Source organism: Nannobrachium achirus (assembly GCF_963921795.1).
Source record: "Nannobrachium achirus genome assembly, chromosome: 12".
In the NCBI taxonomy this organism is placed as follows: Eukaryota; Metazoa; Chordata; class Actinopteri; order Myctophiformes; family Myctophidae; genus Nannobrachium; species Nannobrachium achirus.
This window is the reverse complement of record NC_137832.1, coordinates 46,929,105-46,944,885: the sequence shown is the minus strand read 5'-3', so window position 1 is coordinate 46,944,885 and position 15,781 is coordinate 46,929,105. Positions and strand designations below refer to the sequence as shown.

Sequence of the window (15,781 nt, the reverse complement as noted above, 5' to 3'; positions counted from 1 at the left end):
TAAATCATTTTTAAATGTAGTTGTACTATTATAAAAAATAAAAAAAAACATCAATGAAAATGTTGTCATCATATATGCATTAGATGCATTAAGAATATCTCACCTGCCTCCTGGAGAAAGAGGTTATGGCCACACCTGGGTAACGAGAGTGCTCAATGTGGCCATGTTGTGGGAGCCCGGTCAAACCATACAGGAAATTGACTCCAGCAAAGTGTCGGTTGGTGACCTTTAGCACTTCCTGTGTTAATGCTTTGGAGGCACCCTCGTTCACTGTGAAATTGGACACCTGTAGTGGTATGAGGCGTGGGATGATGTCAATTGAAATCTTGATGCTGTTGACGCTCGTGACCCCGTTGGTGGCGTCCAGGGTAAAGGTGTCGTTGACCTTGTTGGGTTCCGACTGCACATACTGGATGTTTCCAGCGTTTATGTCAGCCTGCGAAAATGTCCGAACGGGAGACTGTTTAGTTCCCGCGTAGCGCTCTTCGGCTTCGACAAACCTCCGGAGAAAGCCGTGAGAAGGGGAAGTCTTAACTGTGAATACGATCTCAGACGGCAGGTTGTCCTCATGAGTGACCTGGAAAAGTAACCGACAAACCCCAACTGTTACTTACCAAAAACTAGTGTTGAATACGTCGACTAAAGCTATAATGAAAAATGTTCGTCGACTATCTTTTTTCACAGACAAAAACAAAATAAAAACTAAGCTATGACTAAAACTATGACTAAATATATTGACAATTTCATCAACAAATAAAAACTAGACTAAAATGTTAGGGAGGGTCTAGGGTCTGGAGAAGAGATCTAGTGGAACTAAGACAAGTCATTAAATGACATAAATCTTATGTGTTTGGTTGGGCTCGGGTGTTGCGCTCTGAAAATAGCAGATCTACAAGCTCACAATGTGTCGCACAGCGACATGTGAGCTTGAGATGGGCTATTTTCAGCATGCAACCAAGTGTAAAATCAGGCAGGGAAAAAAACTAGACTAAAACTAAAACTGATTAAAATATGACTAGTATAAAACTAAATGGAAATGTATTTACTATAAAAGACTAAATCAAACATTTGCAGTCAATATCAACATTCAACACTACCAATAAATGTTCAGTGTCTTTGGCAAACACTTACCTCCAGTTTAGTTTCATCAATCTTAACCGGTTTCCCTTCCTCTACCAGTAGAGTATTGCTGTGCTGCACAATGGGTGGCCTCTGGTGGCTTTCCAAGTAAACCTTCACACTGACTCTTGCAGTCAGGTCCATGCCTTTGGCTGTCACTGTCAAATTGAAGGAGTCCGACAAGTATTTGCTGTCATCATGCTGATAGGAAATCAAACTCTTCTTTAAGTCGGACAGTGTGAATGATTCTATCTTTGTGTCTTGGAGATACAGTCCCCCATGCTTGGGGGCTTCATGCACTTTGAAGATGACCTCGCGATCATCTCTGATGTCCAAGTTTGAAAAGACGCTGAAGTTACTGGTGGAAAGGTGGAAAGATCTGCCCTTCTGAACCAATAGGCCGGTGTTGTTGCCAACTTTCAAGAATGGCTCATGAGCGCTGACATCCAAGAGGCTTGACACAAAATGTTTCCCATCTGAGACAAAGAGCACAAACCGTCCAGTGCTTACACCATTGTGGACGAACAACACTCGTTTCTCATCCAAGTCCTTCTGATGAAACTGGAACAGCCGGTGAGAAGTGTCATTAACCAGAACCAGGTCTCCCATCGGGATTCCGCGGCGGGTGTAAATTAATTGGCCATCGTCAAAATCAGTGTCTGCGTCATGGTAACACAGATCCTCTCTTGTAAGTAATCTCTGTCCATCTCTTACTACATGGAAAACTTTGTCAATAACACGTACTGGCTTTTGGTCATTGACTAGCTGGATGGATATGTTGAACACTCCTTCTTTGGACCCAATTTCATCCTCAGCAATTGACGTTTTGAACTCTTGACTGGTGGAGGCTATGAACGTGAATTCATCTTGAGTCGATTCACTGTCGTCATGAATGTACATGATACGTTCATCTAATATGTCCTTGTTATTGAATGTGAGGATGTTGCTATAACTAGCATTAGAGTTGGATTGACTAATTCGGGCTAGTTTTCCATGTTTCGGACTGCTTATTACAGTGTAAAACATATCCTTTGTACTCAAAGTCTCTGCAAATAGTTCATCTTTTGTAATCAATTTACTTTCCCCTTCCAGAAGTGAGAGTCCGTTACTTGTCATGAACACGCTATTGATGTCAGCTTTTATGGAGATCTGGAAGTCGTAGTTCTGCGACTGAGCATGTTTGGAAAACATGTGAAATTTGAACTTGTCACTCGTATCTTCGTGAGGCCTGTCAACAAGCACATAATGTACATGTAGATCTGTAACATTTCTTTGGCTGAAGGTCGAGTTCTTCCCTAATACTTTAGTATCAAGCAGGAGTTTGCCTTTCTTTGGTATAGTGAGAACCCTGAAGAAGAGCTCATCCTCTGAGAGTGCTGCGCCTTCAGCTGTGACATGAAGATGCTCGGAGTCCAGTGTAATTTTCCTCTCTTTGTCCATGTCCGCCATCACATTCCGCTCCAGGTTGTACTTCACCCACTTCACAGTGATTAGGAAAAACACTTCAGTGGTCGCTCTGTTAGCCACAGTAACTTTGCACTTGAAGTAATCAGTTGTATTGGATGTCTGGATTTCTTGGAAAGTGTTGATATACCTTAGACGCTCTTTGTCAAGAAGCCTTTGGGAAAACGAGTCAGTGGACCTCCATTCACCACTTGAGTGAAGCCTCTGAAGTTCTCCGTATTGAGGGGGTTCGATGACATCATAACGGACATCTATGGCCTGTTTCACTGCATTGGCTTGCACGGCCAATTGCTTTGAGCCAATAACAGCAGACTCTCCTTGAGTGACCTCAAGGCCTGTATTGTTGGAGATCTTGTACTCCAGAGCTACGGCCATGACCCGAAGAACCACAGTATTGCTAACCCTTTCCCCATCGCTAACCCTTAGGACGATCCTTGAGTTTCTCACTCCAGTGTGAACATAGTATACCTTAATTTCCTCTAACTCAGAATAAGAGAACGTCGTCACTGCAGAGCCAGGGTTGGTTTCAACCTCCAGATATCCTGCATCTGCATTCAGGTTTCCCAGCACAGAGAAGATGAGTTTGGTCTGGTTGCTGTCAATGTCTGTGGCCTTCAGAACTTCTGTGGTTAGGTGTTTCCTTGTGTTCTCCAACAGGACAAAGAGATTCCCTTCCGGGAGACTCAACTCTGGCGCATCATTGGTGGGAGTTACAGTAATGTTGAAGCAGTACAATACATTCCCCTTTAAGTAATCCGGAACTTGCTTCCTACTACTTGAATATATTGAAAACATGAAGGCATCACCTGGGTCCTCCGAGCCTCCATGGATATACATGACGCGTCCATGCCAGAGGTCCAACATGCTGAAGGTGTTCTCTTCCTGGTCCTGGTCAACGTCAAGTCTTATCTGACCATGCACTGGCTGTTCATTAATTCTGAACATGATTTGAGACTGCCGAATGCCAAGTTTCTTGAAGTCCAATAGAACCTTGATATGTTTAGACTCAAGGGATGCTCGACCACCTTCTGGGACCACGAGGTTCCTTAGATGCACAAAGTTAGACCCGTACCTCTTGTCCAAGCCCCTTGCCAGTGTGGACGTGTAAAGTGCTGGTGTTGGGGTCACTGGATGGAACTGGAATCGCGGAAGAGCGGTTGGACTCATAGTGGTTGATGGCTCCGGGTCCTTCTCTGGTTCACAGCCAACTGAGATATCTTTGGTGACTACAGTGGCGGGGAGACCCATCGTAACGTCATTGACTCTGATGTTCCTTAAACACCCCTTCAGTGACCCTCCTCGCACACGCTTTCCAGACACAGAGAGTAGCCCCATCTTTCTGACCTCTGACCTTGTGCTATCATCAATACCTCCGACAAAAAGAGGACCTCGAAGCTGAATGCCCTTGGAGCGAGAGCCAATATTGGTTTTCACCATCTCTTCATCCACAGTCAGCTGGAGGCTTCTTGAATTGAAGAGCAATTTGACAGAGTGCCATTTCTTATCATTGATGAAGGTGAGTGACCGAAGCTCCGTTTTGGTTCCGCCTTTCCCCACCAATGCCACCGGCAAACCTTCCTGGATCTCCACTGCCACAAAATCCCCTTCTCTGGCAGAGTTGTACAGGATAATCCCCTCTTTTGCTGAAGTGTGCACAACACACTCAAACACTCCTTCTTGCTGTGCACTCCAAGGTGGTAGAGAAATATAGGCCCTCGAACTGAAGAAGCTAATGGGGTCCTCCTCACTGGCAAAGAACTGCGGACTACAGCCTAGAGAGACTTCATGGATGCTCTTGAATCCTGTGTAAGGCCTCAAAGATGACAAGATGTCATGCTCATTGAAGGTCACTTCATCCATACAGCCACGGAAGCCAGTCAAGTCACTTGGCAGGTAAAGTTTGTCTAGACCTCCTGAGCCCCCAACATAGAGACCATCCTCTGTATTGAGATCAAACTGGTGCCCTGGCATCTTCAAACTTGTTTGGGAATTCTTGTCCACGGTTAGAGTGACATTGTACTTCTCATGGTGGACCTCCACAGAATGCCAGGCCAGGTCATTGAGCTGGGTGCTTCTCTCTGAATGCAACAGTCGCTCCCCTGATCCAAGTTCCAATTTCACCTGAGGGCAGAAACAAAACCATAGGGTTACAAGTTGCACTTGAATAGGGGTATAATACAAGTCAACAATTACATGTAATTAATTACACCTGTGTATTTGTCATACGGAAATGGTGTCAATATTTGAACATTTTCCACTCACTAAAGGCAAGAATAGAGCAAAATGTAGTTGAAGCGCCTTGTTTTCAAAAAAGTTAAACATTATTAATACAACAGAAAAGCACTGAGTCCTCCTCCCGAGACTCTGCCTTCTCTGTCATACAATATCTCAATGCTAGTGTAAATGTGGCCAAGTCTGTCAAATGTGCTATCTGTGCACTTCTATCTAGTACCCACTGTTTTTCTCATGGTTTACTGTTAAGTGAGGACACCATAATAGAATAATTGCAATTTAAGCCATGTCTTCATGGACTGTACAAGTAAACAAACTGCAAACATAAAAATAAAGATTGATATAATAGTGGTCACCCGAATGTCTTCCCATACAATAGTGATAGCACAGGAAGGATCCTAACAAAAACAAACAGTTTGCAACCAGGAACAGATGGAAACAGGGTATTCATTTTCATCGCCACAAAACATTGTTTTGCAATAATCAGCAATCAACGTGACAAATACCAATAATAAAAGCTCTAATCAGCCCTAATTATTAGCCATGCCAATAAATCGGTTGACACAGCATATCGTCGCTGTGGGGCAGAAACCTTGTAACTCCATATTTCTTTTTTCATTTGTTTTCTTCGTAAACGAACAGCCTATTTTATACTTAATCTTATGATAATGTTGCGCAAAATTAGTCAAAATCTACAAGTTCAAAATCTTTGACGTTTTTTTTTAAAATCTTTTTGAAAAGTTTCACCTACACATGCTCAAAATAGGGACACCGGGTTGGAAGTGGATGAGTCTGTCTGTCGGTTTTATAACTGTTAAACCAATGGAAAGTATTAAAAAACAAGAGCTTGTGACTAAATTTGTACGGTTTCCGTCTGACAATGACGTTATGATTATTTTTGCAAACTCTGAAAAAAGTGTGTCTGAAATACAGAGTGCTATGCTTACATTCCACAATGTCACCTGATGTTAGAACAGTGAGCTTTGTGTGTGTCTTCCAGCAGGAAGGCCGCGATTATCTTTTAGCCTTTAGCTATATTCTTGGAGCATCATGTCACCATCCCAGGGTAATCCGGCATTTAGACGACACACTTGTCAAGGCTTGCTGTTGTGTCTCGGCATTTCAAGCAAGGCTTTCAGGGCAATAGTGCACATGTCTAACTCATTTGGAATGAGATCCTAAGCCTGAGGACAAACTTTAGTGGGGAGGTTTATTTGGTGACCTACAGTAATACAGTATGCCAGTTTAGGGAGGTGGGGGACTGGGCAACAAATGAGAGTTACATTTTAGGCATTATAGGCAGACACTCTTATCGACAGCGCCTTCAAGTGTGAGATCGGAATAAGCAGAGTAGAATGAACTCTAGTCAATAAACAACAAGGTAAAAAGTACAGTGCAGGGAGAACAATATAGTGGCTCAAAGAAAATAGGATTGCAGCCAGGTAAACAATGAACCTATTATCTGCGATCTCAATAGCATTCTCAACGTATGTGGTCAAGAAAAAACTAATCTAAGTAACAAAAACTCAAGAACAAGTGACCAAGATATATCTCCATAGTAAACTAGCATCTATCGATCAAAAGTGTCAAAAAGCGATAAGGGATTCAATCATGCTCACTGAAGCAAAATAGTCAGTGTGATTCACCTCAGGAATGACGTCAAATGTTCCTTCAGTGTGATGCTGAGTGTAACTGAACTAAAAGTATACATATCTCAGCCATGACTTTCTGAAATGTTTCTCCTCAATATGTCTGTGCATTACAACATTTGTCCATTTGTGTGTTGATTTAGCCTGACAAAGCTGCTTGCAGAGGGCTTTCATAGCAGTCTTGAAGGAACCCTGTCAGCACAGCTCCTCTGCTATGCCCTAAATTAGTGCAGGCATCCTGCTTGGAACACCCTTAGTAAACACTGAGGTCAGTCTTCCTAGGTGAGCCCAAAGTAATTATAACAGCCTTTGGATCTCATGCCAGAATTCAGAATCATAAACATAATTAATGGTTAAAAATACTCTCTGCTATTGATTATGAGTTTGTATTGTGTGAAACCATGGTGACACAATTCAATTAAATTTAAAGGAGCTTTATTGGAAGGCGAAAAATCATTACATTGTCAAAGCAATGTAAATGTACTGTATGTACGACACAGCAAGGGACTAACTTCAGTTATCTCCAAAATACCTACTGTATGATATTCACCTTATCTCTACAGTCATGCCATCAAAATGTATCTGTCCCATCTAGCTCCACCATCTGGCCGATCTTTGAAAAACACATTTTTAGACACTGCTCCTACAGATTTTGCCCTAAAATCACACCATGTCATCAACATGGATATGTCCCATTTCCCATATTCCCTCCTGATTGGCTACCATTGCCTTCCAAAGTTTGTGTATGCGATCTGACGGTCACTTATCTCCCAATTTAGGGAGTCTTACTGGTATTCATTATACAAGTACAGTAATATTATGTTTGGAGCGAACAGTTTCTTCAAGTTTTTTTTTTGCATTTGTTTTGGAATAAGGGATAATGATAAAGGCATTAAAGGGAGAGAACAATATGACTACAGCAAAAAACAGTTTTTTTTAATTGATCTACAGTATATAGATATTTATCATGATGATAACTGGCCTCAGCAGGGAAGAATGCATGAAGGATAAGTGACAGACAGACCCGCTAGAGCCGTCCTCTAGGTACTGTAGAAGGCTGGTGGCAACAATGTCATAATTGTTGCGATCTATATATATGCGATATATATTCTATCTCCATATACTGTGCATGGATCTCCATATATGGGTACCAGGGGTCTCCATATATGGGTAACTGGTCCGATATACATCACTGGGCAGATGGCCAAGACATGGCACGACCTCGCCCATGTCGCCATGAGGCGTCTAATTAGTAAATAGGCACTCTCTGAGTCCTAGCTGGAAGAAATTCCAATTCAACCCACCCAAACATCTGCATCGCTCAGGTTCTATGCATAAGGCTGGGGATGTGTTGCAGTTGCATGATGATCTGTCTACTTGTCTAATTCCATTTTCTTTTTTTTTAAATGCCCTAGTGTGACAAAACACAGCTGGCATGGCGTTCAATCACATCAAGTGAGCTGGTCTGTCAGATGGTTTCTGTTCTGCTGAGTGACTGACAGCTGAGATACAGATATAGCTTAAGGTGCAATTATCACTGCACGTGTTCAGCGTAGTATGCATCTGTCTGTATGTGGGTACATGCTACCAAATGTACACCCCCACACACACACACACACACACACACACACACACACACACACACACACACACACACACACACACACAGTGGTGGAAAGTAACTAAGCACATTTATTCAAGTACTGTACTTACATGTAAGTAAAAATTTTAGGTACTTTTACTTTACTGGAGTATTTTCAATTATCAACACTTTTACTTCTACTCCACTACATCTCAGGAGGCAAATATTGTACTTTTACTCCACTACAATTATTTGAAGACTTTAGTTACTACTGTAGTTACTTTTGATTATTATTACAAAACAAACATTAACCACTTCAGCCATACATTTCAGCCATTTGAAAATATCAGATCTACAAGCTCACAATGAGTCGCATTGCGAGCTTGTAGATCTGCTGTTTTCAAACGATTGTTATACATTTGAAAACTTGTGAAATGGGACATTCAGCATAATGGGTTCTCTTTCTACCATTGGTACTTTAAGTTCATTTTGATACTTTTAATTCCAGACTATTACTTGTAACACAGTACTTCTACATTGCAGTATTGATATTTTTACTTCAGTAAAGAATGTGAGTAACCCTTTTCCACCACTGATACTCACTCACACATCGTCACTGTCGGGCAGAAACCTCGTATCTCCAAGTTTCAAATGTGTACATTTTTTTGCAAAGTAAAGCACTGCTTCATCATATGGCCATCGCACAAAAGTAGTGAAAACAGCTGATCTACAAGCACACAACACCTCGCGGTGCGAGACGTTGTGTGCTTGTAGATCGGCGGTTTTCACTGGTTTAAATCATTTTAAAAATGATAAATACAAAACAAACGGTTTTGGACATACAAGGTTTTCACCCGTCAACGACGACATGTTGTGCACATATGTCCGTGTGCTGAGGCTACCAGTGTACCCACCTGCAGGCGACCAGCATGAAGTTCCACCATGAAGTAGTCAGTCTGACCAGCAGCTAGGAACAGCAGGCCGTCAGCGCTCGAGGTTCGGAAGCGAACGCGGAGCGAGTTACGGTCGGACGCCTCCGTTGCCTTGAGCTGTACGAAGCCATCGCCGTAGAAGGAAGCTGGAGAAAGTGGGGGGTGGGGTAGGAACAGAAAACGTGAGAAGAGAGACAGAGATGATGTACACATTTGGCATTTACAGTGTTTTGTGCACAATGCTTAATTTATGCTCCGTCATATATAAATACTAGGCAAACTACAAGCTCACAATGTGTACTGAATGGGACGCACTGTGAAATTTGTAGATCAACTATCTTCAGCACTCAATACCATCATACGTCGAGTTATGAATCTGGTTCAATATGGAGCCCAGTTCATTTTCGTTAAGGATAAGAAAAGGGATGAAAAATACATACCAAAAAACACGAATACATTTGCAGATGAGATACGGAACAAGTCAAGCCAACAAGCATTGTGGTCTTTATATAGCCATTAGCCAATAGCCAACATGTGACATTTACATCTAGAGGCTGAACTCATTATCAGCCTGGTTGCTCTTTACTATAGTGGAATAGGCTCCATTATATTGGTTGAGGCAGGATGCCTAATACTGTAGTTCTGTGAGGCAAGGTCATCCCATTTTCAAAAAATGCTTCACACTTCACATCGTGATTATAGTTAGATGTACACTGTTGACTGTAGAAACACCCGGTTTGAATTTTTTTAAAGGAGAGGTCCCTTTAATGGCACTAATTGGAGCGTACAAAGGCAGAGGATGAGAAGGTGACGAGAAGGAGTGAGACACGTTGGGACCTGCCCTGCCCTGACAGGAACCTTCAACCTGAACATGAAAGGCTCTGACATCCTCACATTGTCTGAGGCCGCGATGTTCCAGAAACACTGTGGTGGCCGGACCCAGCTGTTGCTTCTACCGCCAGTCCCTGCCATTTCACATTACCCTGTAATCTGGACTGTGGAGCCAAAAAACCTGAGCACCACCACTCCAATGTTTCTAATGAGATTTAGATTTTAAACAACGTCCTCTTTTCTGAGGGCGACAAACAAGACTCTTATTTCCTTCCAAAGGGGGCTATGTTACGTACAGTATGTACAAACTAAAAGAAAAAGAAAGTCAAAACGGTAATGGTTGGTTAATAATGATATTACTGATTGTTGACCAGACCATTGATAAAGCCAGATGCACTTCTTAAAAGAGTAAATGTACTGACTGAGGGATCATTTGTTTTACCAAATCAAAGAATTGACCTACGGAAACTACTAGTGAAGTGTAAATAAAAACATTAAACCCCCATAATGGGCAGGAGGGTTGACACTAACGGGTTGCACTAAGGGTGGCAAGTAAATAAAACGTTTGGGCAAGTGGAGTTTGCTTTCAGGTTGCCCAACGGGCAAGAGCATTCTGTCTTCATTCATTATTATAGGCTAAGGCTAACGCTAACCTATTACAACAAGCAATTGCACTCATTCTGGTTTTTCAAAGTGACTGTTGCCACTCGGCAGTTATTGATTGGATTTAACTTTTTCTACGAGCGCACATTTTACCTACAATTTTATAATGGAAAATGTACTTTTCTGGTAAGTGGGCATGACCTTTGGGCAAGTAGAACATGTCCTGTACTTGCCCGAAGGACAGGTGCCTCTGAGACCTTAGTGTCAACCCCATACCATGTCATTTAAGTCTGCAAGATCAATTGTATGGTCAACCATCAATACCTGATCAGCAGAGTGGTCGATCCAGGTCAAACTAAGGCTGGCCATTTATCAAAAGCGATGTAGCTTATGCATATCGATTTTGGCAATATCAGAGTGAAATCATGGTCTTTTTGGTTTATCGGTGTGTACGCCGTTTAGCAACCATCAAAGCAAGACTATCGCGAATGTGATTTGAGTCGTTGCAATGCACACCGAGGTACAAACGTTTGTGGCAACCAGACGTATTTTGGCATGACCCCCCATTGCCTTTCATATCAATTGCCTTCTCATGGCTGGCTGTTCAACTTCAGTCTTTCCTCTGTTATGTATTTGCCTGCAACCGTGTTCTTAGAGAGCAGTTTAAAAATAGCAATCAGGATATGTTGAGGGATTTGCCCTAAGGTAATGGGTTCTGTGTTGGAAAAAATAACATTTGTATGAGACAGATGAGTTATAAGAATATGGATGATTATGTAATATTTTTTTTCACAAAATAATCAAGAGTCCACCAAATTGATCAAAATAGGAAATATTGTCCTATCACAGATTATTCTGTATGTACTGATATGAAAACCTTTACATAGAACATAATACAGAAAACTTTTTTTGTTGGGATAACTTGGAAATTGTCCTATTTTATTTATAAATCTTACACCCCAGTGAAGTTTAACATTTCAGAACACTGATATCATTTTGGACAATATAGTTTATTGTTGCACAGTAAAATGTCCTAAACCCATCTGTATCATACCAAAACAATCCAGAATGGGTCAGAAAAAAGAATAGGAACCAAGCAAAACTTTCCTAATTGTTCATTATATGCAATGAAAGGACTGCTTTAAAAAGAATATCTCAACTATATCTGCTTTTTTTTTTTAGACATCTCAGTTCTGAAATGGAACATTCTGTGACAGCAATCAGCACGAAAAAAGTAACACCCTCACCATAAGTATAGTATACCCATGTACACCTGTGTTCCGACACAGAAACAGGGTGGTATTTGACCTGGGGTCCTGCATTTACATGTTGGTACAAACAGTGTCTCTGTGATAAAGACCTTGAGAGATTCCTCAAAGAACAAAGCTTGTGACCTTTTAGTAAACTGACAGTTACACGGTTAATTTGAGGGACATAATTAGTGGTTTTGACCTTGTACAACAAATGACAGTACAGTGGTTCAAGCCATGGGCAGGTAGGTACATCAAATTATTTATACAAAACAAAAAGAAAATGTACTTGGACTGAAGAACATATAGGCCTATAGATGTGACAACATGAAATACGTGTTTTATAATTCAAAGACCCCAGAAACAGCTATGAATAGAACAATAAATACAGCCTAGATGTCATTGTCCCAATATCAGACCCAGGAGAAAACTTGTTTACATAAAAGTAAATAACAAACATAAGGTTGTATGTCACTTTAAAAATACAAGTTATTCAAAATGTTGTCAAATTCAATTTTTCCTGCTACTATGATGGCCAGGTAGTTTTAAAGCATTGAGCATCATAGAATGTTTTTCTGTAGATGGCTATTTTATAAGGAAGAGAGGAGGAGGAGATTGCATCTTCTACCTGTGTACACAATGACAATTATAGACTACCATGTAATACAGGATAACTGACAAACCTTTGCATAGTTAAGTGACTTTAACTTTTGCGTTTTTTGTTTTTTTATTCAAAATCAATTCAATCATTGTAGCAGGTCCATTTGGTTCCATTTGTAGTTTTGTACACTCTCTGAGTTAAAGTAACATTTATTTTACAATATAAATTTGGGTCTCAGAGATAGAAATAACAGGGTGGTCCGTAGCCTAAGATGCATGTCAAACTGGGGGTCCTTGAAATTATAATGGTTGAGAATCACTGGCCTAACTAACCAAAACCTAAAATAGCAATGGTTCCACTTGATACAGTGGTCGTAGCCTGCCCTGGGGGGATACAGGACACAAATACACCGTTCGAAGCTCATTTTAAATCTGTGCAGCATGTAGGCTACGCAAAGAACATGAAAAGGAACGTCGTCGCATTATCAATTCTGTAAGATGTTTTTAGCTATCATCATTGGCAGATAAGGCCTACAACTTTTCAGATGAACAAAAAAGTATTCTTCTTACCTGCTAATGCCAGTTCGCTTAGCGACCACCAAAGCAGACCGTACAAAAACAACTTCTTTGTGGTTTTCAAAAGCGATTCCATATTTTTACGCGTCAAAATACTACTAAGTCTGTAGTCCAGTATAGTTACATATTTACGGATTTGTTTTTACTAGAGATTCCGGTCATTTAATCGACTATTTCAGGTAGAAGTTGCCCTCCTCCTCCTCCTCTTCGACTTGAGTGTGTTCAGCTATGCAGTATGCAGTGTGAGCGCACTATTGCAGAGCTGAGCTGAGAGCAGACCCCACACACACAGCTGTAAACCGCCGTAACTCCGCCTCGCGAGTGTGTGTGTGTGTGTGTGTGTGCGTGCGTGCGTGCGTGCGCGCGCGCGTGCGAATTCCATGGAGCAAGGGACAATTCATTTTTGTTTGTTCATGTTTTACTTACAGTACAAGTAGTTTGCTTTTATTTGTAATGAGGCTTTTTGTGTGTCACTGACTGTTGACTGTTGGAAATGTCAGTAGGCCTATCATCATTTGAACGCATGAAACTTTATTGGTCATGAAATTGGTCAAGGTCGAGAAGGTCAATGTGAATTAACAAATGGTAGGCCTGCATTAATAACTTCTGAACTATTCACTGCAGGATATATACAGAAAGATATATGTACAGTGAATAGTGAGGGCTAAGTATAAGTAAGTAGGCTAAGGAGTGCAAGGCCAGTGTTGAGGGGCCAATATTTTGCCAATGAGTAGATTCTCAGTGGCCCTGCCCTGCAGGAAGGCTGTGAGTCTTTCAGCCTGCCCTGACCTAAGTGCAGGGCCAGTGTAGCATTAAGAACTATCCCAATGCCAGTTGGGAACGATGCTCTTTGGAATGGAAACCATGCCCTGGCAGTTTGCCCGAAGGGAACGCATGCCCTCCCCATTATAGTCTATACAAGACTTGTTGTAAGAGTACTTAGGACAGTACTTATTTCCAGCTTGCATTGCAAAGATGGTTAATAGATATTCAGCCGTTTACGTCATCAAAATCCCTGCAAGAGATTTTATGACGTCAGAAATTAGGAGATATTATAATAATATATACCGTCATACCATTTATATTATTATTACGTCATCCCAGATGTCACACAATGATGTTGCAAATTAATTCGGTCCTTGTCCCTTTTAAGCTCATATATAGAGATCCCTGATGTCATCACTATCATCCCAGCTCACTAGAAGGATACAGCTGACCTGTTCTGACATCACAATGATGTTGCAAATGAATTCCATCCTTGTCTCTTTTATGCCCATATATGGAGATCCCTGATGTCATCAATATTAAGCCCATGTACGTCACAGTGCGTGACACCTGTACATCATCATCACATGTACCTCTTTGCAAGTGTGACTCGTGTTGTGGTTAGTTGTTTAAGTTGGTCAAAATATGGACATATTTTCCCAAATATGGATGAGCTGGGACAATGTCATCAATATAAGCCCATATCTGGGAATGCCCATATATGGACATACTGTGTCAGTCTCATGTGGTCTATGACATCAAACATCTATGATGTCAGATGTGAGTCATCTCCATATTTGGGAAAATATGGACACATTTTGTCCAACTGTGCATTTTTTGGTCAAAGTTGATCCCATTAATAGTCTTTAAAAGACAAAGAAGCGGCCGCACACACTCTAGCCAAAGTGCCAAGATTTATTTTAGGACGCAGAGGGAAAGTTGATCCCATGCCAAAGCGCCAGTGCTCCATACCATTTTTATTACTATAATATAAATTGTAATATAAATGGTAAGACGGAATTCAGTCCCCAGTGGAAACATCATTATTATTACTTGCAGACCGTGCAAGTACGTTACGGTTTGTACATTGACATGGGGGGAGCAGGGAGCTGTCATTTACATTCCCACCCTGATTTGTTTCCCCAGTTTGTCCCTGTACAAACATAATTGACACAGGATATTAACGATCAGCATCCTTTTTCATAGCACCCCGCCTCCCTTGCTTATCTTGTGCCTTTTCATATACTCACTAACTCACACAATGCCAAGACATTGTCATGCACCACCCAGACAATGATGGAGCTTGGCAGGGTCATGCCTCCTGGTGGAGTTTTGCGCTCCACTGAGCATCCTTTCAAAATTAGTAACTGGAGACAAATTCTTTTGCATGCCAGTGACGCCATGTAGATCACAAGGTTTGAGCATAAATACCACTCATTGAAATCATTTAAGAAAAGTAAACATTACAGTGAAAACATTTTTTAATCACAGCCTGTTTCTTTGCATTTGTCTACAGGCCCTATCCACTACGGAGAACATTTTCTTATCGCTACAACAGGCCCTAATGTCAGGAGGTGAGGGGGTAACATCACTATTCTAAATTTTTCCACGTAATTTAAATATCAAAAACACAGACATAAACATAACGCATTAATTGTATAGCAAACTTTCACACGCCTTAAATGTAACACAGTGTGACATAGATGCTCAAGTTGTCTGGACAAAGTGACTAAGCATTCGTTAAATACATCACATCATCAATACCTGTCTCACTGCTCCAGGACGTGAAGTCTATAGTGTGCTGCAGAATGCACTTATCCTACATGGTGTGTGCACCTAAAGATTCATCTGGCCCATTTTGGATGAATGAATCCAAACTGCAGTGGTGGAAAAGGTACTCACATATTTTACTTAAGTAAAAGTTTCAATACTGCAATATAGAAATACTCTGTTACAAGTAAAGATCCAGAATTCAAAATGTACTTGAGTAAAAGTATGAAAGTTTTGTCATCAAAATGTACTTAAAAGTACCAAAAGTAAAAGTACAAAATGTATGAAAATAGAAAATCTATAAGCTCACAATGTGTCGCGATGCGACAATCGGCTAATTTCAAATAGTAAAGGTATAAAATAGGGCTAAAGTGGTTTATGTATGTTTTATAATAATATAATAATGTA

The 15,781-nt window shown here is 41.0% G+C and overlaps 1 protein-coding gene across 1 annotated transcript in view; it reads right to left on the bottom strand.

The window, feature by feature from the left end:
* cspg4ba (chondroitin sulfate proteoglycan 4ba) overlaps window positions 1-12,914 on the bottom strand; it is a gene marked incomplete at both ends in the record, with an annotated part of 30,759 nt that extends 17,845 nt beyond the window's left edge. Inside the window, 4 exons of the mRNA XM_080738695.1 lie at window positions 104-577; window positions 1,132-4,704; window positions 8,961-9,124; window positions 12,833-12,914. Of these exons, the coding sequence (XP_080594821.1) occupies window positions 104-577; window positions 1,132-4,704; window positions 8,961-9,124; window positions 12,833-12,914 (4,293 nt within the window). The remainder of the gene's footprint in view (window positions 1-103; window positions 578-1,131; window positions 4,705-8,960; window positions 9,125-12,832) is intronic.
* Window positions 12,915-15,781: the final 2,867 nt, after the last annotated feature.